Here is a 23,147-nt window from a genome sequence, read left to right on the forward strand (position 1 = left end):
CTCGATGATTGCCGGATCACTATCTAGCCATCTCCTTCAAAAGCACATAGGTAGCGCCTCTACCATAGGAACTGTCCACGATATCTTCCTCCATCTGGTCATAGTTCGCCTTACCCCGCCGATCGAACCTCTTGTCCTTATGCAGTGTTGAATTTAATGGAGGATGAAGGATTGATTAGCTATGGAGTGGTATGTAGGTTACTTATATACCATGTGAAGCCCATGCTAATTTGCCACCTGATTGCCACCATGAGGGGTAGCTTACAACACACTATGGTGCTGCAGCAGATTCCAACATGCAGTCTAAGTACAAAAGCGTCTCCGTGGACGAGCGCATCCTTCTTCAAGTGTTGGCTCTTCGGTAGTGCGTACCTCGATCCAACGCACGATTCCCTGCACTTGTACACAAGATACATTCCTTTCCATCCTTTAGGCACAGCAGTATTGGAAAGCTCGTGATTGAAGAGAATAACGATGTTTCAAATTGATAGTGTCGTCGACCGAACGTAGATCGGGCACGTGCCCGAGGAATGCTTCCAGGTCTGCAGTTTTCGTGTCGAGGGCGTAGGGGTAGTTTTTGCTGAATCTGGTGTCGTAGATGTGGACTATGCCGGCTACACCCTTGGCTGGTATGCGAAGTAGAGTACGTCGATACAGGCGGGCTGCTCCACAACAGTAAAAGTTGTAGAGTACGACGTCTCTCAATGACGGCTTGATCAGGCCACGTCTTTTCGTGTCTGGCTAGGGTAGCTGTGTTTGATGTAGCATAGGCGAGAGTCTTGTGTGGAAGTGGGGGCGGAAGTGGAAGCCGATGTCAGATTGCTATCGCGAGACTGGAGAGTATGGTAGCAGAACCGACATCGGAGGAAGAGGGTTTTTTGCCACACAGGCATGGCCGCCTCAATAATGCTCGCATTGGGTAGATGGCAAAATGCGCTCTCAAGCCGTGCCATGAGTGGCTGCCGGCGCCCGCAAAGCCGGCGAGCATGTTTCAAGATCTGAGTCAATACCGTCGCCTTGGAAATGGCCGCCTTGAACGGATCGCAAGGACGATTGGGTGTTCGTGCCCGCAACTTGTAACGAGCTCCGAGGCGAACATTTTCCTCCAACGGAAAACAACAGTGACATATGCAATGCTAGAAAACGTTGAGGTCTCGGCTGACCACCCTCCTGCTATTCCGCAATTGTGAATTCCAGCCGATAGACCTGAGGCAGACATCTTCATTGTCAGCGAGTCACCACAAGGAGTTCAACCCATGGGTAGATTTGCAGCCTCGTCTCGTCCGTGTCCCCCTGAAACGATGCCGGCTCCGCCACGGATGACGGAAACTTCCCATACTACGGAGAATCTTGCAACGAGTGGGCAGCGAAGATCGCCCCACAAGTGGAATACGCGCGACATTGCAGAAGGAGGTGCAGAGTCAGAAGGATATCTTGTTTAACTAAGATCTCTCTTCTCGCGAATATTGCCTAACTGTGAGTGTGAACCAGTTTATTCTTCTGAGGTAACACCATGATAGTAGAATAACTCTAGCAGCAGCGCCGGAGCTCTCCATCAGCGTCCTTGGCTCGCTCTTTCTTCCCCTTTGCCAGCGAGATCAGCTATTCTGAGAGGTCAAGATATTCTTCTGGGACAAGATAGCCTGCAATACGACCCTTGGATACTCCTCATCCTCCGCAGCCAAGATGAAGTCGCGTCCTAAGTGACGGTATTGCCCTTTGTACATCTGGAAAACGATCGCATCTCCGTACACCTTCGTATCAGAAACTTCGTCGAGATATCTGTTAAGTGGAAGACCTGGAAAATCCCAGAGTCAGTACTGCTTCCTCAAAGAAAGGTCGCGAGCATTGAGACAGCTCGAAGGAGTTGCTGGTGCTGTTTGCTCCTATGGCATGTCGCAACTCGACAAGCATTCCGAACTGGGAGGATGTCGTTCGAAGAATATACATACCCGATGTCTTGTCTAGGCACGTGTACATGAAATAATCTGCCCGCCATTCTGGGCTAAATTCACTAAGACTTTCGGCCTTAATGCGAATAAGCGAACGATGTTCCCAGCTGAACCTTTGCGCGTCCTTTGCTTCGCACGCCCAAGCTTGTGGAAAGCATAGGAGCTGCTTTTCGACATTATTGCACTTTTCGAGGCTGATACCGCCTTCGCCAGGGCTGGCGAGAGGCATACTCATTTCCTTGCATGAAGAGCCATCATGTGGTATGCGAACTGTGTCGAGTCTATCCCCGGACGGCATGGTTGTCTGACTGTAGAGAAAGTAGAGATCAGTATTAGGCCCCCAAGAAGACATTTCTATGTGGGTACTTACCGCGATAAGTGGTTTCTAGATTTGAAGTGGCAAGGAGGGAGGCAGGACTCTGTGTTCAGAGAAAGGACGATTCCGATCGCGACAGCCAAAGTCTGTGGTACGGCAATGAATGATCACGGTCGATGATTTGCAAAGTGTGCCAAAGTAGAGGACTCTGGGAGGTATGCTAACGGAAGAAGATGAGTGGGAGAAGGTCTCACTTATATACTGTGCCACTCGTCGCCCAAGAAAGATGTTCGCCTCCAACGCAGCTGATACATGCGTCATCTTGCCTTGCAGCGACTCATTCAAGATGTTTCGAGGCTCGAAACGTCGTGATGCAGGTTTCAAAACATGAAGCACAAAACATCGTACCGAACACGAGGCGATGGGACCAGTAGGTTGACCGCCTTGTCTCAGGATGATTCTCCGGAACAACGCCGACTCAGCCTTGCAATGCAAAACGCTTCGTGTGTCTAAAGACACGGGCGACCGATGAAAACGGGCGACCGATGGAAATCCAACAAATTACAGAGAAACGACGTCGCGCGATGTTTGGAATATTAGCATAGAGCGGGATTGCTTGTGGATAAGAAAGGCGTGGGTGGAGTTCTTAACCCCCCTTCCTACACATCTGATACCATGAACCCCATCCGTAAAAATTTCATCAAGTTTGAGCAGGCTGATACATCTCATGGTCGCGTTCCGTTGTCTGCTCTTGCTCCTGCGATCATCGCTGCCTGTTATTTCTGAGGTAAGCTGTGTAGGTAATCCAGTATGATCATGACAGTAGTGTTGGTGAGGATATGGGATCTATGTGCGATACCTTGAAAGCCATGTGGCAAGCCGCTAGCCGGATAGGGTCGGCTACAGGCGGCGGCTGACAAGACAAATATGTGCTGGGGCGCGGGCTTCCCAGTGGTGAAAAGCTTGCCGAGTACTGGTTTTTGACTATGTTTGATTCTCAGGGAGACCCTCTAAAACCCCTCGGACCCTTCGGGGGCTCTTTAAGGGCTCTTCGAGAGCTTGTATCGGAGGGGCTGTCAAAGCAAGCTCGAAATTTGCTTATTTTAGTGATATTTGATTAATTTCGAGCTTGCTTTAACAGCCCCTCCGATATAAACTCTCGGAGAGCCCTTAAAGAGCTTCGAAGGGTTTAAGGGTTTTTAAGGGGTCTACCCCTGAGAATCGAGAGAGATAGGTATAATATTTTATTTGATATACTCAGGGGGAGACCCCCTGAAACCCCTCTAACCCTCCGAGGGCTCTCCGAGGGCTCTTCGAGGGCTCCTACCGAAGGGGCTCTTCTCGCAAGCTCGATAATCTGAATAAAAATCTTAGTTTTTAGTATATCTTTACGAATCCTTTATCAAATTTCGTCTTCGCTACTTTATTTGAAAGTGTATAATTAACTCTATAACTCTATAAATTTACTTTATTATTATTTATTACGTAACGTTAAAGGAATTAAATAGAATAAATTGATAAAGTTGATGTTCGAGGTTCAGCCTTATGATGCTTCCTCTTTTAGACGTACCCGCGTTTAGGTTGAAAATGGAGAAATAAGGTGAGTTTTAGCGTTAAAATTACGATATCTGAGGATCTAATTGGCCAACCTTAAATTTATGGTTGTCGAACATTTTGTGATTTCAGTCTTGAGTAATGAGAAAGCAAGCTTTCCAATAAGATACTTTCAGATGCTGGATGCATTTTTCAAAGGGCGAAGAGCTCCGCGATCTTCCTTCTCTGATTTATCCTTGCCTCTATACAGCTTTCGCACAAAGGCTTACGTTCAGTCCTTGACGAAGTCTCTCTGGCCATTGCCGACCGGGACTTGATTCATATTGGCTGTGATGTCCTGTGCTACGATTTCCCCCCTAGCGCCATCGCAATGCCGCTCGAGGGTGGCAGGGCGTTGTACCGCCTACCTTATGGAACCTGCAGAAAGAACCATCTGTACGGTGGCGAAGAAGACGAGCGTGCTAACATCTTGGCATGGAAGGGTCGGCCTCTCCCACTGAGGTTGGGGAGGACTGGTGTCATAGTCTAGTAGCTCAGTTGCGTGCGATAGGTTTGTAGGTTGCAGGTAGCGAAGGTGGCTGCGACACGCTGCCTGATGATACTATACGAGAATCACGAGTTGGTGAGGCGCGGACAACGAGAAGTATTGTTGAAACTGCGGAGCGACCTGAGGATTGCCCGTGTCTTTCATCTTTTAGTGCTACCACGAACAAAAGCAGCCATTCGGAAGGAGACAAGACCGGGAGGAGCTGTTATTGGTCGATACATCCATCGATGCAGAATGTGCGTCGACTTGCAGTAGCAGGCAGCCGAAGATGCGATGCCAAGCACCAACCTCCAATCCATCTCCCGGAACAAAACTTCAACTCTTCAACATTATCCCCGTATGGGTCAGGACGCGTTGACGTATACCAGAAACCACGAGACACTTTCCTTACTTCAAAACTACCGTCGTTCGCTATCAACGAAAATTGCAGATACTCAAAACTTCCTACCGACAAACACCACCCCACCACCCCAACCCAAACCCCAGCCGAAGCATCCCACCCCAACAAACCGAACAACAAACCACAGCAGCCAGAAGAATCCTATACCGCAAAACCCACACCAACCCAAAACAACAACCACACGCACCACCCATGCTTCATCGAACCGAAACTCCATCCATCCGCCGCTCCAAAGCATAACCCCCCGCGCCGTCCAAGGCCGATGGGAAAAAAAACAGAACGGCAGGACAAGTCCCCGTTCCTCATCCCGGCCGCAACGGCGGACGACACGCTCAGATCGCCTCCCCAGACCCAGGCTGCTCCGTCGGGGATACGGGTCCGCGGTCCGCTGATGGTCCTGTTGAGGCATCCCGGCTCAGTTGTTGAGGGAGGGGAGGGGAGATAGGTTATGGTATATCCGTTGCAAAAGCTAGCGGAATTGGGTCAACAGACGTCGCTTACGAGGTACGCCTGAATCGAGTTATTTCATCCGGCTCGGAGGGTGAGGAGGTTGGATGTCAGTGTCCATCTTTCGGATGCGGTTGCGAAATTCGAGTTCGGTGAACGGCGGTGGGGCCCGGGGAGTCAGTCCTTGGTTGGTGGGGGACGAAAGATCGACTCGGTTGGACAAGGGATCGGAGGGCGAGCACAGCTTGATTTATCCCATCGACTTGGCGCCTTCCGTGTGAGATATCTTGGCTTGCAGAGCTGAACCACTGATTTGTTCCTCCCTGCCCGTCGATGGGAGGTGCAATGAACAGAGGTGACTAGGAATGATTGGATAGCAGGGAAGGATGATGTAGAGAATAGCCTGTTGCGGAAAAGGAAATGAGACATGGGTACAGAGGCATTCTTTCTAAATGAATCAATGGTCTCGTTATGATATATCGCCAATGCAAAGAATGCGCAGAACAGTGAGTCCAAAATGAACGCTGAAGGGGGAATGCAACGCTAGTTCATGCCAAAGCTCCCATAGGATCCCATAGCGGAAGCCTGTGAATGGATCAGCGCTGCATCGACTGCCACCAGGACTGGGAAGCACTTACATCTTCGGCTCCTTCTTCAGCACATCCCGAATATCTTCCGGAACGAATCTAGCTCCCATTAGCATTGTAGGTTCATATTCGTGGGCGGGAAGCATACTTCGGGTCGACGACAGCCTGGTAAACAAATTCATCCATCCATTCATCACTCATAACAAACCATCCTTTCGTTCCAGCCCCCTCTCCCCAACTATTCTGTACCCGCCACCTCACCGGCTTGCCATCCCCATCAACATGCACGGCCGTTAGTACCATCGCATGCGTCATCGCGCTCTCTCCCGTCTTGAGTCTCTGCGCCTTTGTCAACCCGAGCCTGATGTTGAAACCGAGCTCGTAATCAATAAGCCCTGGATCCATAATGCCAGATTTCGAGTCTGAAAACTTCCCAACGTCCGAGCCGAAGAAGATGGGGAGTTCAGCTTTCAGCATGGCTATACAAGCGGCTTTCATGGTGTCCATGTCGACGTTCACGTAACGGACGCCGCGCATGCCGATCACGTTCCCAAGACGGCTCACGCTTAGCAGGTCACCGTAGGTATTCCGGGGATCATTGACAAGACTGAACAGCTCGTGAACGTCGGCACCGCGATTGGCTTCGATGCTGGCTTCGCTGGAAAGCTCACCGGCGAAATCCAATGGGCTCGTTGTAAGAGTGCCGAAATTGTCGTCTTTGTCGTAGTATTCCCATGTCATATCTTTGTTAGGATTCGGAGGAGGGCCGAGCATGATGGTTAGGACACGGTGGATTTCTTGCATCATTTTGTCCTTGACACTGCCAAGTGTGGATCTTGGGTTATCACTTTTGCTGGCCAGACGTCGGAGCTCTAGGGCGTCTTCTCGGAGCTTGGTGGTGATGAGCAAGGCCATGGTGCTGGAGTTCATAGCGTTGTGGGAATCGGGGTAGAGTGTTTGGGGGACCTACAAACTTCATATCAGCGAACTTGTAGCCGGGAAGTAGCCCAGTATGCACCCACCAGGCCGTATTTCTCCACCAAATTCGCAACCATATCCCATTGTCCTCCATCACCGACCGGCGACGCCATAAGCGTCTGCACCAACCTTCCATCCAGCTCCTCGTCCGTTGTATCCAGAACCTGCTCCAAGAAGTAGTTCGCCTTCTCTAATTTGTCCCAGAAGAACAGGTATGACTGGCTCAGCTCGAACTCTTTCAGATTGTACCTCCGCATGATAGCGACGCGGAAGACATTGGTGGCAGCGAAGAGCCAGCATCGTCCAGAGGATCGCTGGTTGGTGATGGGAGCTCCTTCGAGCTTGATCTTGATGTTGAAGTTCTGAGTGTCGGCAATCGTGGCGGACCGTTGGGTTAGGACCTGCTTGGGGTCGGTGCCAGAAAGGGCGGAGAGAGCGAGACGGTTCTGTATTTCATCGTCAGCAGGAACATTGGGAGCGAGGCATGATGGGATGAAAGGGTAGGACAGGAGCAAGGATACCTTTGGATCTTGCAAGAGCTCCTTCTCCCAGTGCTCCGCTGTGCTAATGGACAGAGTAGGTTCCCATGCCGTTGAGGGCAACTCGTTGGCAGAGTCTGGGGTACGTGGTGTCTCCATATCGCTCTTCACGTAAACGTAGTCCTTTTCTGGTGGACCTTGTACGTCCAAAGCTTCGAGTCTTTCTGCCAGTTGATCTCCAATTACTGACTCTGGCATTGTTGAATGAGAAACTCCCATTTATACAACGAAGGATTGCGTGAAAGCGGGGAGTAGCGGCAACCCGAGTGTGAGTTTAGTGAAGAAAGACTGACAGTATAGGGGGTAAGAGGCTAGCTTGTGGAAAGTATTGGAGTCAGGTGCAATATAAAGTTCATGACAAGGTAGATCACGAGCGACGATGCATTTTCAAGGGATTCCAAGTACCAACTGCCTTAACAGGTTTAGATCATCCACCTCCAACTCGCTATTGCATTATCTTAGGGCTTATCGCACCACCAAGCCGCCTATGCATATACGTAGCGTTAAGATCCCTACTTTACATTACGTGCCCCGACCTTCCCCGAGGCCTCTATAAGCTTTAGATACGAGTACCATATTGTCAGGAGTCAGAACGGTAACTTATTGACTTGATCAGATCTCCTCTCTACAGCATGAGGGGGCCGAATTACACTTTCGAGTGCGGAGGTCGGCACCGGAAACGTCATTAACGATCCTTGACCCTAAGGGTTTTCGGGAGGCAGCCGTGAAGCGGGAGACCCCGGAGCGCAAGAATTGAACCTCAGGGATATGCAGTCTCAAGCCAATTGTTCGGACAGCTTTTCAGGCTGCCCGTTACATATACACCACGCCAAGACCGACATCCGTACGATTCACGAGATGTAAACCAGGTTGAATGTAAATATGATCTATGTTTACCCAAGAATGTTCGTTCAAATTTGCATATAGGCAACCTTCCGACCCGCCCAATCTCATGTCCCCACGTTTCGAATGCCTGTCCATCATTCAAATCACATTCCAATTCAGCTCTCTCGCAAAACCCCACGCAGTGAGAACCTCGTTGATCACGCAGCAGCCGCTCGGGTTGAGGTCGCGGCTGCAATATCAATAAATTACTGTTCTACAAGCGACCATGATCAACCAATCAAAGCTCCCTGTACCGACGTCTTTGTGCATGATGCATGAGTGTGGGGAAGGCTTAGCTGTATATACCTACGAGAGACTCACTGGTGGTGGAGTTGCGCGCATACAGGTCCACATTGCACAGGGAAGATGTTTCGACCCCGGTCAAGGTGCTCTGATTGCTTGCGTTATGGGAAATTGCAGTGACAAAGCTGGGTATAAGACACGAGTCTCGTTCTGAATACTCATTTCGCCAGCAGCATCAGCTCGGACAGCAACGAAAGCGACAGCCTTTCTATTTACATCAACAAAAACTCAATCCGTTACCGGCTTTCGACGCAGAACTCACCATCCATATCATGCATTTCACCAAGACACTGCTCGCCTCTGGCATCCCCCTCCTAGCTTTCTGCAACCATCTCAAGCTCAAGCCCCTTACCATCTCACCTCCTTTTCATCTCCTCGCAATCCACTCAACAAGCCCCATCCATCTCCAACCCATCAACGCCAGACTCGGAGGCTTCTACATCGGCGAAAGACCCGAAACTTACTGTCCGCTAGCACCGTGCCCGATTGTAAATCAGACAGGATTCATCGTTGCCAACGGCAAATCATTCTTGGTACGCGCCTCCGGCATCCCTCCGCGAAACAACAAAAGAATTGCGGACCGAGCTAACCAACCCAGGACGTCTCGGTCGCCGGAGGCCAAAACCTCTACGTCGATCCTCACGGCGCACTCTCCTTCACACGCGCCGGCAGCCCCGGCGCCATTCCCGAGGGCGCCGCGACGGCCAATTTCACCTACACCCCTGCCATCGACGACGACGACGGGCCCGGATCGTTCATGTTCTCGGGACCCGGCGCCGACGGCTTCCTGGCCTGTCCGAGCGACGGACCCACTGGCATCCCCTACAGCGTATTCGCCAACGTGACAGGGTTGACCGACGCGATCGTGCCCGGTGGCGATGTGAGTGCTTGTGTTGGGATCGCTGCCGCCGCGTTTGCGTATACGTATGAGGACAATGTTGTGGCTTATGGGTACGATTGATGGTGCCGAGCTGGTGACGGCCAGGGTTTAGCTGGAAAGACATTGGCCATTGAAAACTACGTTGTATGAGAAGGCGATAAAGTGGCGACGGTGGTTTCCTTTCTTCCTTTCGAAAGTCCTGCGCACACCCAAATGGCGGTGGTGCGATACTCCTTTCAGCCTAACGCAGATGGAACCTTCTGTCCGTTTCAAAGCATGAGACAACATACAATCAAATAACGGGATAAATCCTGAAGAAAGCGCAAACGGCACCAGAATGCTTTGAATCTTCTGTCAGGATGACGCTGATTGATGTTGTGCTGAGATGCATTACCCGAGATCTTGGCGCTAGAAATCTAGGTAGGGCCGGTCTCCGTAGTCTCGTGTTAGCGCGTGATATTTCTTGGCACTGTCAGATTCGCTTCTTCCTTCTACCGTATTCAACGTAGTCTCTTTCTTCTTCTTCTTTTCTTCCTTGTCACATCTGACAGCATGAAAAACACGGGTACCCCGAGGCCCTTGATCTAATTTACCGTATCGTACTGGCTTGATGAGATGTACTCTACAGGGCTCACGAAGTAACCGAGGTGTTAACGAGGTTGAATACAAGCATAGATGTCTAAGTATGTTCAAGAAAGAATGGTCAGCTGCATTTGGCTGACCCTTCCTGCCAACTCAATCTCATATCCCCAACAGTCCCTCTGTTTCGCATACCCATCCGTCATCCAGATCCTGTTCCAATTCAGCTCTTACATAAACCCATGCAATGAGACGTGCTATGGCGACTGCAAACATTTTGTATGAATCGGCACTGTCAGAGCCTTAAACGTTTGATGATCGGAAGCAGCGACCCCCGAGCATTTACTGTTCCGGAAGTAGACCGACCTCAGGTGTGGATTCCCTCCAACCGCGAGTAGTTATTTGGATTGAAGTGGTAGGCACAGGGCAATTGCTGTCCTAAAGGAGGAACATTCAAAGCGGTTGCTGCTTTGAAGGAGACAATCCCAAGTTGTCACTGCGTTGGTGGACCAAGTGCAAAGAAGGTTGTCGCTCATATGGGTAGACATCCCAAACCGGTGATGGTGAAGGATCAGATTCAAAGGTCACATCAACCGTTGAATGTTCACTCATGCACGTCTCCAAAGTCGTTCTGCCACAATGGCGACTTCGGGATTCCCGGCAGCGCCTTATCACCCCTCCCTCTCGGGAAACGCCCGTATTTGGATCGCAGCCTCCGCGCATATGGCGGCGTTGCCCTGTCTTTCTCTTGAGCCACACTAGGATATATGTTCACTACTTGTGCGTTCCCAATCGTCCAGTTGGACGAAATCTCCGATGAAGCGATCGTAAGAATGGACCGATTGGACATCACGGAGACACCTCGTTGCAATTTTTTGGGACTCTCAAGTTGGCTGGATTCATCAGATGATCTTGTCGAGTCAAAGAAAGACATGTTGCCGAAGTCGGGAGTGTCAAGCTGCGGCGCCGTGTCCCTGACGAAGCCTGGGGTGTCTGGCATGTACGATACTAAGCCGCTGGACACTGGCGGAGATGTCTCGTACTGGATGAGCTCGTTTATCGACGGCGGTGGAGCGCGCAGCACAGGTGATACCTGTTCAGTTGTATATGATGAGCTTGCCGAGTCTGTCATTGACAGGAAGGAGACACGATTGACATCATCGTCACCATGAGAGATATTTTGGACAGGCGCAAAGCTGACATGCGGACTGTAGTCGACAGTAGAGAAAAGTGGCGGAGGTCTTTGAACGGAATCAGATATGACTCGTGAGCTTACTGTTGAGCCGTCCGCAGATCGACCTGAAGATCGGCGTCCACTCGCCCTTCTACTTTCTGCCGTATGAAGCGACGAATTCCATAAAATAGGACTAGCAGGTAGCTGGCGAGCTTCTCCCCCAAATATTGATGGACCTGTGTAAGCCCTCTGAAGGGACTCGGCAATTTCTCGATTTTGAGACGAAGAAGGATGGCGGGATTGAGGACTGGACTTTGACTTGGATGTCTGGCGAGACTGAGAATCATTTGATTTTGCAGCTGAAGGTCTGCGAGACTCGATGGTCACCAAAGCCGGTCGAGGTAATGTCAGTGAGCCCGATCGTTGTGTCATTGGAACTGGTCGGGAGAGCTTTGCGTGAACCTTCGCCATTTCCTCCTTGCGACGGAAACACTCGCTTTCAGCAATTTTGGACCTTCCCGAATCTTGAGTCTGACCCTCCAGATCTGTACTACCAAACGGATGTTTCTGGCTACGAGCTGCAGGCTTTGGTGGCCAAGTGTATGCCGCAACTTTGGACCTCCCATCGTCCTTGCTCTGCGCCTCCATGTCTGTGGCCTTCGAAGGATTGTCCTGACGGTGAGTTGAGACCTTCGGGGGCCATGTGTCTGAGGTCTTCCGTCTCTCGGCTTCACACTTGACAGTGTATGTTGCTTTTGGGCGAATAAGGTCGAACGATGCAGGGTCTCGGGTGCTCGCAGTTTCTGCCGCTTCCGATTTTGGTATGACCTGGCCACTTCGCACCGTAAGATGACGGGTGGGCCTATCTTGAGTTTCACTGTCTAGCCGTCTTTTATGTTGTTCTCTAGCTTTCAGATATTGCCAGGTAAAAAGCCCGGCGGTGAGAATGATGAAGAATCCGAGGAGCGAGACAATAATGATGATTGGAAGGAGTTCCATGTTGCCGGCAATGATTCAAAAGAAAAGCCCGGTATCCGTGCACACTTGATGCAGGCCTAGAAGATCCAAGTTGTGTTTGTGTGCCACTAGGACAATGCAGGGTCGAAGGCCATTCATAGGCAACAAGCGGAAACTCCAAGGATTGCAGAGAGCGATTGAGTTCAACTCTCACCGATCATATGAAATGCTGTGTGAAGCTGTTGAAGGGGAGATTTTCGATTTCTCTTAAAGGCGTGATAGTTGGGAAGTCTTCCGTCGGCCGATTTGATCTAGGTCGAATTGTGGATTAGTTGGATGAATTCACTAGGATTCACAAGCAGCGCGTAAAGAGTGAAGTGAGTATGATCAGAAAAGATGGTAGTAAAACAGAAGACAACTTCTTAGCACCAATGAACGAATGTAGTACATCTTGACTGAAGGAGGCAGGTTACTACTCTGTACGGTCTTATAAGGAAGGTACTCGCAACCTCATAGAACACCCGGAGGCGGCTGCACGCTTACGCACGACGACGAATGGCGCCCGAATTCTGTGAAATGTTTGGTTTCCAGATAGAAGCATTTTGGCTACCGAAGATCTGCGAGGTCTCCCATGCTTGACCCTCAGCCGATATGCATTACAGCTGAACAGTGAGTGGTGGGTCGCGACTGGTCCTAGCTTAAGCGTCCAGATATATACTTTGAAGCGATTGAGCAGAATCTTAGGCCTGGCGTGGCGCGGTGGTGGGGTCAATGCGATCCTTGACAAATGCCTGGTATTATCAGAAATAGGCGTCATAGGTTCAGACAATGAATCTAATGCCGACCCACGCCAATATGTGCAGGGATTGCTACCATAGGATTCTGATCACCGTTGATGACGAAGAATATTCCTCATCCTGCGGGCTCGTAAAAGGCGCATTTTGATCGCTTTCATCCAAAGACTGCATGCGCAGGGATCAGTGATGGAGGCCTCGGGCTGTCAGCAAGAGTAGAGGATCTCCGAAAGAACAGCACAAACGTCAACCAGAGGATGACAGTCAGAATGAAAAGCATGACAAGCGTGCTGAGAGGAAGGTTTCCTCCTCTGTGGTGTTGGCGTCTGTGGCGGATGTAGGGTCGCATATTGGCCATCCGCAGTAGCCTGGCAAGGCGTGCATAAGTTGAAACAGGATGACCACAAATTCAATTTCAATCGCTATGATAAGTCCGCTTGAAAAGTCTGAGCTGATATTCGCATTTCGCAAAGGTCCCTTGCTCGTCCAGCAAATCGCATCATCTTGGAACAGCATCTAGTCAGCGAACTCTATATGCAGCCACACCGCCAGTCGCAACGGTGGTCAGTCCGTAGTCCGCAAGGCTTTTCTGGCCAAGCGACTGGAGACTTCAGAGCCGAGTAGATATTCCTCAAATCCCACATTCATGCGAGGGTATGACATCCCACTCGTGGCTGGTTTGGAACATCCAAATCGAGGAGAGAGTCGTGTTTCAAGATTTGTTGTCGACTCCTCCGAGTATAACTTTCGGACAACCAATTTGCGTCATGTCTCATAGCGACAGCGGCGTACTTGCCTGATGAGACGATTGAGTACGGAGGGAACAATGGTTGGCTGCGCCGTTGATGGAAAGGATTCGAGACGTGGGAAGCGTCGAAAACAGCCAGGCTTGAGCGGAATGGGTGGGAATTTTGCCACTCTGCGTTGGCCCGCAGCAGGGAAAGCCTTACACGTGTTGAGGATAAATCATTTTGGGACTCATGAATGGAGAGTATATCAATGCAAGATTAGGTACTGGAGGTGGTAAGCAGGAGCGATCTAGCGAAAGAAATCTGTTTGCTTTTGCTTGGCAGGGTCCAATGCCAAGTGCACGAGGGTGTCCTCTCGTCCAATGAATGTCCTGCCGGATCAGATAAAAGTATTGTCCGAATCTATTGTTCATCATGGCTACCTCATCCTTGAATCATGTCTTGGTATCTACGAGTCCAAACCCTTTAAAACGAAGTTGATCCGGGGATATCTCTGCCAAGCCAGCCACGGCGAGGGTTTGATCTGCACGGGGCTCGTAAAGTACTAGCTGCAAGGCTGCAAGGCTGCAAGTGTTTCCTTAGCCGCGGGAAGGCATGGGGCCGTTGAGGCGTTCGCGGGGCTAGGGCAAGGGCAGTTGAGTGAAGTATCAAACTTCTGTTGACTTCTCACGACTGGTGCAAACCAGGTCCACAAGTATATCATAGCCATCATCACTTCCGTCGCCGTATTCGAAGATTCATGCAGTACTCTCTACGCTTCGAACTATACTAATTGCAAGACCAGTCCAAGATGGGTCGACCACCGGCCGTAGTCATTATTGTGAGGTATTTTATCCACAAGCCAAATTATGAAGCTACGTTCTGCTAATATCAAACGCAGGCATGGTGCTAGACTGGATGCTGCCGACACTCAATGGCACTTGACCTCGCCAACGCCATACGACCCTCCTTTGACTTATGGCGGATGGAGGCAGTCTCAAGCTCTGGGCGCAAGGATTGCGAGCATATTACACGCTCGAGAGGTCGTCACAAACCCGCATACCCTTGATGATCTTGATGGACATATGGACAGACTGAATATCAATGGCGATTTCGGAGAGAAACAAGGACGTGCCCATCAATCACACCGTGAAAAAAGACGAAAACACAAGGTCGTCATGCACACTTCGCCATTCCTGAGATGCGTTCAGACCTCCATCGCCATTAGTGCCGGAATAGCTCAGTATCAAGGACCCCCCGATCCAAGCAGTCATCAAACGCATCCAAGACCGCACGTGATGCACTCTGGCTCGCCTCATATTCGGGCGATGGATGGTCGGAACTCACCCTATCTGTCGGCAATTGCTGAGCCTGAGGATCATGGCAGATCAAGACAAAAGAAAAAAATGCATCGAACCCTCTTGAGGGTGGACGCTTTCCTGGGAGAGTGGCTTTCTCCAGAGTACTTTGACAAGATCACACCTCCGCCTGAGTCCAAGATGATGGTAGCAAGCTCGAAAGCAGATCTGCTGCATCATGAAGACCCGGTCAATGTAACACACACATCCAACAAATACCCATCTGGACAGGGCAATTTTCCAGGCGGTTGGAACAGCGGAAGTGCAATAAATACCAAGTCCCTGAATTCTGACGATGACACGACTCTGGCCGACCTGTCCAGTCTTAGCCAAACTATGCCTAGATTAGGCCGTGCCAATAGTCATAGTGTTGGAAATCCTCCGAAGAGATCTGATCTGATGCTCAACAGAAGAGCCGAAAGAAGCCCAACTCCAGAAAGCCCGACTTATGTGCCTCCGATACCTGCGTACGCAATCTCGCCTTCGCAACCTATACCTCCCGGGTACGTTTCCCATGCACGTGACGCATGTGTCAGGGTGGACAATCTATGGGATAGCTTACGACCACCGCTTGAATGGGGCAGCGGAGGTGAATTTGGAGAAGAATGGAGCGCCATGCACAAGCGATTCCGAAAAGGCTTGCACGAGATGATCTCCTGGTACCGCACTCATGATGACTCCGAGACACTGAAGCCCATAGAGGAAGACTCTCTAGAAAGGAAAGACTCCGTCAGTAAGGACCCGGAGTATTACGATGACGATGAGACGGACACTGTACTGGTTTTGGTGACCCATGGCGCTGGATGCAATGCCTTGATCGGAGCATTGACGAGTCAACCCGTCCTTTTGGACGTTGGCATGGCTTCACTGACCATGGCTGTACGGAAGAGCGTCGCTTACAAAAGAGTCTCCTCACCTCACTCTGAGGATGTGCCAGCGTCTCCATCCCGACGACGACACTCGCTGATTGACCTCGGCATATCGGAAGATTATGAAGTCAAGCTCACCGCTTCAACAGAACATCTGCGAGCAGGATCTCCATTCTTAGCGGGCCCCCAGCTTCAGCGTACTCCAAGCGTGCCAATCAGAGAAAAGTCTCCGTACAGATATGAACGTCCTGGGTTCGTCAATCCCCATCACTCCAAGTTCAGTCCGACCAAAGAGGACTTTCATCTGGATAGCCCAATCAACGACAGATTCGGAGGACTCCAGAGAAGTTCTACTACTGTCGTCAAATCGTCAGGTGGCCTCTGGAGCATGCCTGTCCCCGAACAACTAGACAAAGCTGTGGAACAAGAGAGCAAGCATCTCGGCCCGCAAGCAGGTCAAAGCGCCCCAGTCAAGGCAGGGAACCTTGACGGTTTCTCAGAGCGAGGAGAAGTGGATCGACATGAACGACTTAATGGTTCATCCAATTCTGGCCGAACTTCTCCGATTGGCATTCTTGATCACGCCAATCAAGGCCATTCCATCGCTCCGAACGGTCTCTGGGGTGCTCCACCGCAAGCGCTCGGAACAGAGCGTGATCAAGGTTCCAAGCGGCGCTGGACGCTGTCCCAAGCCTCGTGAGCGGCATGCCGCTATCGATCACAATTCCACTTCCCAGCTGGGCTTTGCGCAGATGGAGACGGCCTGCACGAAATCATGATCGGCGTCAATGTCATACATTACGGCTCTCAACTCTTCTTGCCTCAAGTTTAGTACCTAGCGTGCTAGCCTATTGATATTGAAGTATTGTATCTCCAATATAGGCCGTCTCTTATGGCGCATGATACCCAATCCTACTCTTTTCACGACACCAGAGATTTCCAACATGGGAGCGCGCGGTCTTCGAGAGGTACCGCGCAAATGAGGAATCTAGATCCATATATTGATGAGATTAGAGATCACATTCGCTCTTCTTGTCACCGCGACTCCAGCCAAGAAGCCCCACCCCAAAATAACGCACACCCAAGAAGAGCTCCCGCTCCCAGAATCCGCTGGCTCCACGCCTCAACTCCCTCAATCTTGGCTACGCCCTCAACCTTTCCCTTGCCCAAATCCCTCCCATGCGCTATTACCTCCTCACCAGGTGCCTCGCTCTTCTTAGCTTCTGTCGTTTTTCCTCTCGCGCGTGCTCTGTTGATGATCTCCTCTAATCTCCTCATATCTTCCCTCCACTCCGTCTCATTCCCGCCCACTCCTTCAACCTCAACACCCTGCACATTTCCAAAGAAATCCATCACCAATCTCTCCCTGCCCTTCTCCTCCCCTCCTGGAAACAGATCCCATCGGTATCCCGGATTGCTATGAATCTTGCTCTCATCGTAGCTACCAAAAAGATCCGCTAACGTGAGCTTTGAAGTTGGAGACGTGACTTGGGTTTCTAGAAAGTCGAGGTTGTAGTAGGTCCAGCGATCTATGACAGCAACACCCACGTCGTTGTCTGCGTGGTGGGAGTAGGAGGATTGGTCAATTTCAGAGGAGCCGGTGGCGATAATGTTAGGGGAGTAGAAGTGCTTGTAGAGAGTGTTGGCTTGGCAGGTGTCGATCATGAAAAGCATTTCGTTATAGCTATACCACCATTTCAGTCAGCCTTAGTTCCTAGAAAAAACACGGAAAAGCCGCGGCGGCATGAGAGGAGGGAAAGACATACCGCTTCTTCTCCCACATCTGCTCAAACGCATCCGCCAAATCCCAACTCCCAATCTCCTCGCTGTCCTGAAACTTCAAAAACTCATTCCCCCCATGTCCCGTCATGTACACCAGCACATTACTGCCCCCATCACTCCCCAGCCGCTTCCCCCGCGGCACATCCTCCCCCAACCGATCCGTCAGCAACCGGATGAAGTTCTCCACCGTGACCTCGTACCCGCGATAGTCCACCTCGATGTTGTCGCCGTACAGGTCGAGCGCGCGGTCGGCGTTGTTGTAGACGGTGCCCGGGAAGGCGTTGCGCGGGTTGCAGGCCATGTCGTCGGGGAGCATGAGGAGGATCTGCGAGTCCGGGATCCCGAGCCGCTTGACGGTGCGGTAGAGCGAGAGCACGTTGGCCAGGTGCCGGTAGTTGAACCAGAAGCGCGAGGTGGAGACCAGGACGGCCCAGTTGGAGGTGTGGGCGGCGAGGGAGGGGGGGAGGAGCAGGGGGAGGAGGGTCAGGGGGAGGAGGGAGAGGGGTGGGAGCTTCATTTCTGGGGGCGGAGGGAGGTAGGGGGAGAGGGAGGGGAGAGGGTTGTGAGGAGAGGGTGGGTGAGGACGGGAGACGATGGTGAGGGTAGTAGTTCACCAATACAAAAAGATGAGCTCTGGAGTTGTCAATAATTGACAAGTGCGGATCCGTACATACGACCTGCCGTAGGAGCTGCCGCTAGCGTATCGGACATTCAGCCCTATGCTTCGCGACTTCTTGAGATTCTGAGCGCGTCGGTCTTGGAGATCAGCATCTTGTCAATATCGATATTCTCTATCTCTACTTCTCATTCTGTTTTTCTGATTTTCATGAGGCTGATTGTACAGAGCAGCGCGCCGGTTAATTCACCTCTACCTCTCAAGTGAGCCTGACCGCTAGATCCTGGATTACTGCAAACCATTTCTCCATGCCGAGTGCCCCTTCTACCGGTACATGCTTCTTGTGCATTTTTCTGTGACCGTTGTGGAAATATTGAAAGAGATGCTGGTGGATCTTCGTCGTAAATTTCCAGCTTCGTTGCGCCTTCAGAACCAGATCCGGTACGAAAGAAGAGCGCGTCATGTACCTCCCACGCAATCTGATCTCCCACCTCTACCAACATCTCCAACGGAACAATCACCCTCTGTCACCCCCTGTCCTAATCTTAGTCGCACTAGAGCCCGATGCTCTCTGCGCCTGTCGAATACTCACAGCGCTCCTCAAACGCGACTACATACTGCACAAGATCCAACCCATCTCCGGCTATGGGGATCTTACACAAGCGGGGAGAACCATGGTGCAGCCCATGAAGATACAACAAGGTGGGAGCGGAGGGGTGGTGGTATGTCTCGGTGTAGGGGGACTCGTCGATATGTCAAGTGAACTCGGACTGGACTCGGGCGACCCAGGAGAAGACTTGTCCGGAGGCGTCGAAGTATGGCTCATTGACGCGCGACGGCCGTGGAATCTGGGGAATGTCTTTGAAGGAGATCCAACCGCTGTTGCTCTCCGAGAGATCAGCGGCGATGCTGCGGCAATAAATCCAGTTGTTGATAATGGACGGATACAACCGTCATACAAGCCTGGCCGAGGCGGAATTATAGTGTATGATGATGGAGATATTGATGAAGAGTTGGGTGCTGAGCGAGAGGCTTACTGCGAACTCACCAGGATGCAAGGCGTAGAGGATTATGGCGAGGACTCTGGTAACTCAGGCGATGAGAGCGATATAGTAGATTCAATCGAGGGTGGGCAGCGCTCAAAGAAGCGTAAGTCTTGGTCGGACCGAGATGAGGAGGACGAGGAGAGTCAAGATGAGAACAGAAGACCTCGTCAAAGGCCGAGAAGTAACTCTGTATGTGTGATCTTCCTTCGTACATTTCTAAAGAACTTGCTAACACAAAAAACAGAGTGGCTCCACATCTAATTCACCCGGTCGTCGCCGCCAAGAGAGCTCAAGAACTGTACGAGGCTCCTCCGAAACGTCACCTCCCCCTCCATTGCAAGCTTCGTCACCAGGACCACCGAAAGGACCAACGATAGGATCACTGCGTCGAAAGCTCCTCCGTGATCGTCGAAAGTACACTGCCACCCTCGAGAAGTATTATTCGGGTGGTGCGACCTACTCAGAGCCCATCTCATCAATTCTCTACTCCCTGGCTGAGGATCTTGGCCGCGAAGATAACGATCTCCTATGGCATGCCATTGTTGGGGTCAGCTCGCTGGAACTATACGGGCGAAGCATGACTGGGGTTGGAATATCGACCTCTCTAGATGCTGGTGGCTCAGCGGGCTGGGGAGGCGAACGAGGGGAACGAATACGGCAAGTACTACGAGACGAAGTCCGCCGATTGAATCCGCCAGATCCTAGCGAAACATCTCGAGAGAATTGTCGCGGAGAGAGTTCAGGCGTCATACCCACCACAGCTCGCTCACCCACGGATACTTCAATCCGACTATCTCCTGAACCCCGTTTCCTCATGATCAGACATTGGTCGTTATATGACAGCATGCTTCATTCTCCCTATTTAGCTTCTCGGTTGCATATATGGAGCGATGTTGGTAGAAAAAGACTACATAAGCTTCTGGCCAAAATGGGAGTCAGTCTGAGTCAATGCAAACAGAGCTACACGCACATGGATATGGACCTCAAGCGAGGCTTACGGGAGAGGTTACTAACCTATGCTCCCTTGTATGGACTAGATGGCTTAGTACCGCCAAGAGCTAGCAATGGTTGTGGAAGAGAAGGCTGGGGTTTCGTAAGAAGCTGGGGCTGGAAAGCATGCTTAAGTGCACAAGACGTCGGCGTAATAGTCGGAGCGATCCTTGAGGTGGGAAAGTCTGGCGTTGCAGCAGGTGATTCGTCGAGGAACTGGGACCGTGGAAGGGGCGAGCAGAGAGAGCTGGTGGATGAAGATGGCAAAGCAGAGGGTGAAGAGTGGGTGCGGAGGTTCTGGGAGGCGTATGATGCTCTTGAAAAGTAAGTCAAGATTCTGAGATATCCTTCACTTCTACATAATTCTGACTTGTAACACAGCATCGAAGCACTCAAACACGCACTTCCCACTGCCCAGCATCTCCATAAAGCTATCCTCCGCACCGGCACCTCCCTCATCGAAAAGCGCCAAATTCGCCATCTACGCGCTTTTCGAATGGCTGTCGTCAAAGAGGGCCCCGATGTCCAGATGTTCACCCATCCAGCAGCTCTAACCAAACTCGCGCTCTGGGTTGGCGAAGCTATTGCCGAACAGGAGCGTGATCAACGCGGCAAGATAGGGAAAGATGGCTGGGGCACTCCCCTCGTCTTGGCTAGTCTCAACGAGGCCAGGGGCGTATTCGTGGTCGTCGGCACAGGGGGAGGTGGTGGCGTAGTCGACTTCACAGCTCGAGCTAAGCGAAAAGCGAGGTTGGAGGAGAAAGCAATGGCTCGAGCCGCTAGGCTCGCCGAGAAGGACCGGAAAAGGCAGGAGAGAGAGGAGAGGGAAGAGAACGACGGCGAGCAAGAAAGCGAAGAAGAGGATGACGACGAGGATGAAAGCGATGACGACGATGATGACGATGCCGGGAATGGTTATGGGAAGAACCGGTTTGGTAATGCGTTTGAGGAAGTTGCCCAAGAGACCAATGCCAGAGTCAGGATTGACAGCTTCGAGCATTGCGTTGTCGAGGTCAAGAAGGAGGATTTGGGTGGCTTTCTGGAAAATTTGAGCGTGAAAGCTGTGGTTGGCTGATTCAGAGACAAGGATGGATTGGTAATGCATAGGCTGGTGTTCTTGCAAGCGAGCATCTGCTTTTTGCTTCCATTGAGCTTGCTGAGAGTCATGCTGTATAGGAAAACGGACATACACAATATGTACATGAAACCCGGCCACGATAGCCTCCTACCCATAACCGTGCTTCTCAGGTCATTCAATGCCTCACATTGAGACCCTGCGGTCTGAGGACAGTGCTGTTGTGACAAAGGAATGCAGAGAAAGTGTAACAGACTCACATCTTTTCACACCAATTCCCTCTCCTACTCCCAACCACCACCTCTTACACCAACCTGCGAGACTCATCAATATACCATATTACTGTCTAATGCACATGCTAAATGCAACACCCTGAATCATCAAGTTGCAGCCTGTCCGGCGACCATCCCCCTTTGTTTACCTTTTTCGTTTACATCCAACCGCACCATTCGCCCCGACGATTATCTGACCAGGCTAGACAGATACAACACCAGCCATTTCCTTCCCTCTGACAGAATAATCCCTTCCTCTTCATCATCACCTGCTGCCATCGATACCAGAGCATCTGTGTCGCACCTGGCATCAGCTTTCCGCATCTCATCATTACTCTTCTCATCTCAGCGCCATCCAACGCTTCAAAACACACAACACCATTCACCAAACTCCCGCAAGGTACCCTCCCACTTCCTCCCCCTTTCATCCACTCCTCTAACCCTTCCTCCCTCTCAGCAAAAATGCCCGTCCTCCTCTTCCCCCACGCCGCCTACTTCCTCCTCAAAGCCTACCGCCCCGTCAAGGACCCCCTTACAGACCGCATCACCTACCAGCACGTCGGGCTCGAATGGATCAAATGCGACCTCTATGATCCGGTGCAGAGAGAGCATGCGCATAATTACTACCTTTCGTTGTGTTCCGAGGTGAGAAGATTCGATCGATTCATTTATCCATTTTACCTTACAGAGGAAGAAGAAGAAGAAGATGATGATGATGATGATGATGATGATGATGATGATTTTTGGTGGGCTGATGTGGTTATGTGTGTGTAGGTTAGTCAGGAGGATAGAGATAGGCTGGCGAGCGAGTGGGCGGATATTCGGCACGCGAGGGAGGCGGAGGAGGAGGAGGAAGTGGAGAGGAAGAGGATGATCGACGCGTTGGTCGAGGAGAGTGAGGGCGTGGCGTGGAATATTGCGAAGGTGGAGAAGGGTTTGAGGATTGCTGGGGGGAAGAAGACGGGGGAGGGGATGGATGTGGTGAGGGGTGATTGATTGGTGTCATGGACGGATGGGGGTGTATTCGAAGGGAGGGAAGGGAAGGGAAGGGAAGGCAAAGGGGGATTGTGGAATAGCTTGCTGAGATAGATGATCGAAGGGGGTAGCGCTTAATCAAGAGCTCACTCAATTTGCTTGAAAACAGCATAGATATCGCCACTGGAGCTAGGAATGAGGTTGAAAGCTCGGTATTGAAGCCCAGAATGCCAAGACCAGTCACGTACCAAAGTGGCCATCTTCGTCGTCGGGCAAGCGAATGGGTGTCAGCATATCGGGGCTTCCTGTTCAAATGGCATCTCTGATACGGAGCCCTCGACGATGGTTGCTACACTCGGGTTGGCATAGGTGATTTGATAGGACCTGGCGCATGCACGAACCCTCACAAGGGTCCAGTAGGCTTTTCGGTCTTCTCGAATAGTGCTGCCGGGATGCAAGTTGCGGGGTGTGTCAAAGAGCAAACAAGCAAACAATCATTCTGCCATTTTCGATTGTTTGATATGAGTCCTCGGTCTCAAGAAAT

The 23,147-nt window shown here is 51.2% G+C and overlaps 8 protein-coding genes across 8 annotated transcripts; 4 read left to right on the forward strand and 4 right to left on the reverse strand.

The window, feature by feature from the left end:
- Nucleotides 1–1,598: 1,598 nt before the first annotated feature.
- HO133_010841 (uncharacterized protein) lies at nucleotides 1,599–2,250 on the reverse strand (the record flags this gene model as incomplete). The annotated part of the gene is made up of 2 exons (XM_037301692.1): nucleotides 1,599–1,798; nucleotides 1,953–2,250. 2 exons carry the CDS (start codon nucleotides 2,248–2,250, stop codon nucleotides 1,599–1,601), a joined length of 498 nt encoding a protein of 165 aa, XP_037153326.1.
- A 3,514-nt stretch (nucleotides 2,251–5,764) lies between these two features.
- HO133_010842 (uncharacterized protein) lies at nucleotides 5,765–7,518 on the reverse strand (the record flags this gene model as incomplete). Its single annotated transcript, XM_037301693.1, has 5 exons — nucleotides 5,765–5,801; nucleotides 5,855–5,902; nucleotides 5,952–6,769; nucleotides 6,826–7,227; nucleotides 7,303–7,518. The coding sequence occupies 5 exons, from the start codon at nucleotides 7,516–7,518 to the stop codon at nucleotides 5,765–5,767; spliced, it is 1,521 nt and encodes a 506-aa protein (XP_037153327.1).
- A 1,262-nt stretch (nucleotides 7,519–8,780) lies between these two features.
- On the forward strand, nucleotides 8,781–9,469 carry HO133_010843 (uncharacterized protein; the record flags this gene model as incomplete). Its single annotated transcript, XM_037301694.1, has 2 exons — nucleotides 8,781–9,041; nucleotides 9,107–9,469. 2 exons carry the CDS (start codon nucleotides 8,781–8,783, stop codon nucleotides 9,467–9,469), a joined length of 624 nt encoding a protein of 207 aa, XP_037153328.1.
- Nucleotides 9,470–10,571: 1,102 nt separating this feature from the next.
- On the reverse strand, nucleotides 10,572–12,140 carry HO133_010844 (uncharacterized protein; the record flags this gene model as incomplete). The annotated part of the gene is made up of 2 exons (XM_037301695.1): nucleotides 10,572–11,060; nucleotides 11,244–12,140. 2 exons carry the CDS (start codon nucleotides 12,138–12,140, stop codon nucleotides 10,572–10,574), a joined length of 1,386 nt encoding a protein of 461 aa, XP_037153329.1.
- Nucleotides 12,141–14,431: 2,291 nt separating this feature from the next.
- On the forward strand, nucleotides 14,432–16,547 carry HO133_010845 (uncharacterized protein; the record flags this gene model as incomplete). Its single annotated transcript, XM_037301696.1, has 2 exons — nucleotides 14,432–14,466; nucleotides 14,522–16,547. 2 exons carry the CDS (start codon nucleotides 14,432–14,434, stop codon nucleotides 16,545–16,547), a joined length of 2,061 nt encoding a protein of 686 aa, XP_037153330.1.
- A 335-nt stretch (nucleotides 16,548–16,882) lies between these two features.
- Nucleotides 16,883–18,146, reverse strand: HO133_010846 (uncharacterized protein; the record flags this gene model as incomplete). Its single annotated transcript, XM_037301697.1, has 2 exons — nucleotides 16,883–17,531; nucleotides 17,614–18,146. 2 exons carry the CDS (start codon nucleotides 18,144–18,146, stop codon nucleotides 16,883–16,885), a joined length of 1,182 nt encoding a protein of 393 aa, XP_037153331.1.
- A 560-nt stretch (nucleotides 18,147–18,706) lies between these two features.
- On the forward strand, nucleotides 18,707–21,356 carry HO133_010847 (uncharacterized protein; the record flags this gene model as incomplete). Its single annotated transcript, XM_037301698.1, has 3 exons — nucleotides 18,707–19,480; nucleotides 19,536–20,605; nucleotides 20,663–21,356. The coding sequence occupies 3 exons, from the start codon at nucleotides 18,707–18,709 to the stop codon at nucleotides 21,354–21,356; spliced, it is 2,538 nt and encodes an 845-aa protein (XP_037153332.1).
- Nucleotides 21,357–22,090: 734 nt separating this feature from the next.
- On the forward strand, nucleotides 22,091–22,624 carry HO133_010848 (uncharacterized protein; the record flags this gene model as incomplete). Its single annotated transcript, XM_037301699.1, has 2 exons — nucleotides 22,091–22,392; nucleotides 22,426–22,624. 2 exons carry the CDS (start codon nucleotides 22,091–22,093, stop codon nucleotides 22,622–22,624), a joined length of 501 nt encoding a protein of 166 aa, XP_037153333.1.
- Between the last annotated feature and the right edge of the window lie 523 nt (nucleotides 22,625–23,147).

The sequence above is a fragment of the Letharia lupina genome, assembly GCF_014066315.1.
Source record: "Letharia lupina isolate WasteWater1 chromosome Unknown contig_9, whole genome shotgun sequence".
Taxonomy (NCBI): domain Eukaryota; kingdom Fungi; phylum Ascomycota; class Lecanoromycetes; order Lecanorales; family Parmeliaceae; genus Letharia; species Letharia lupina.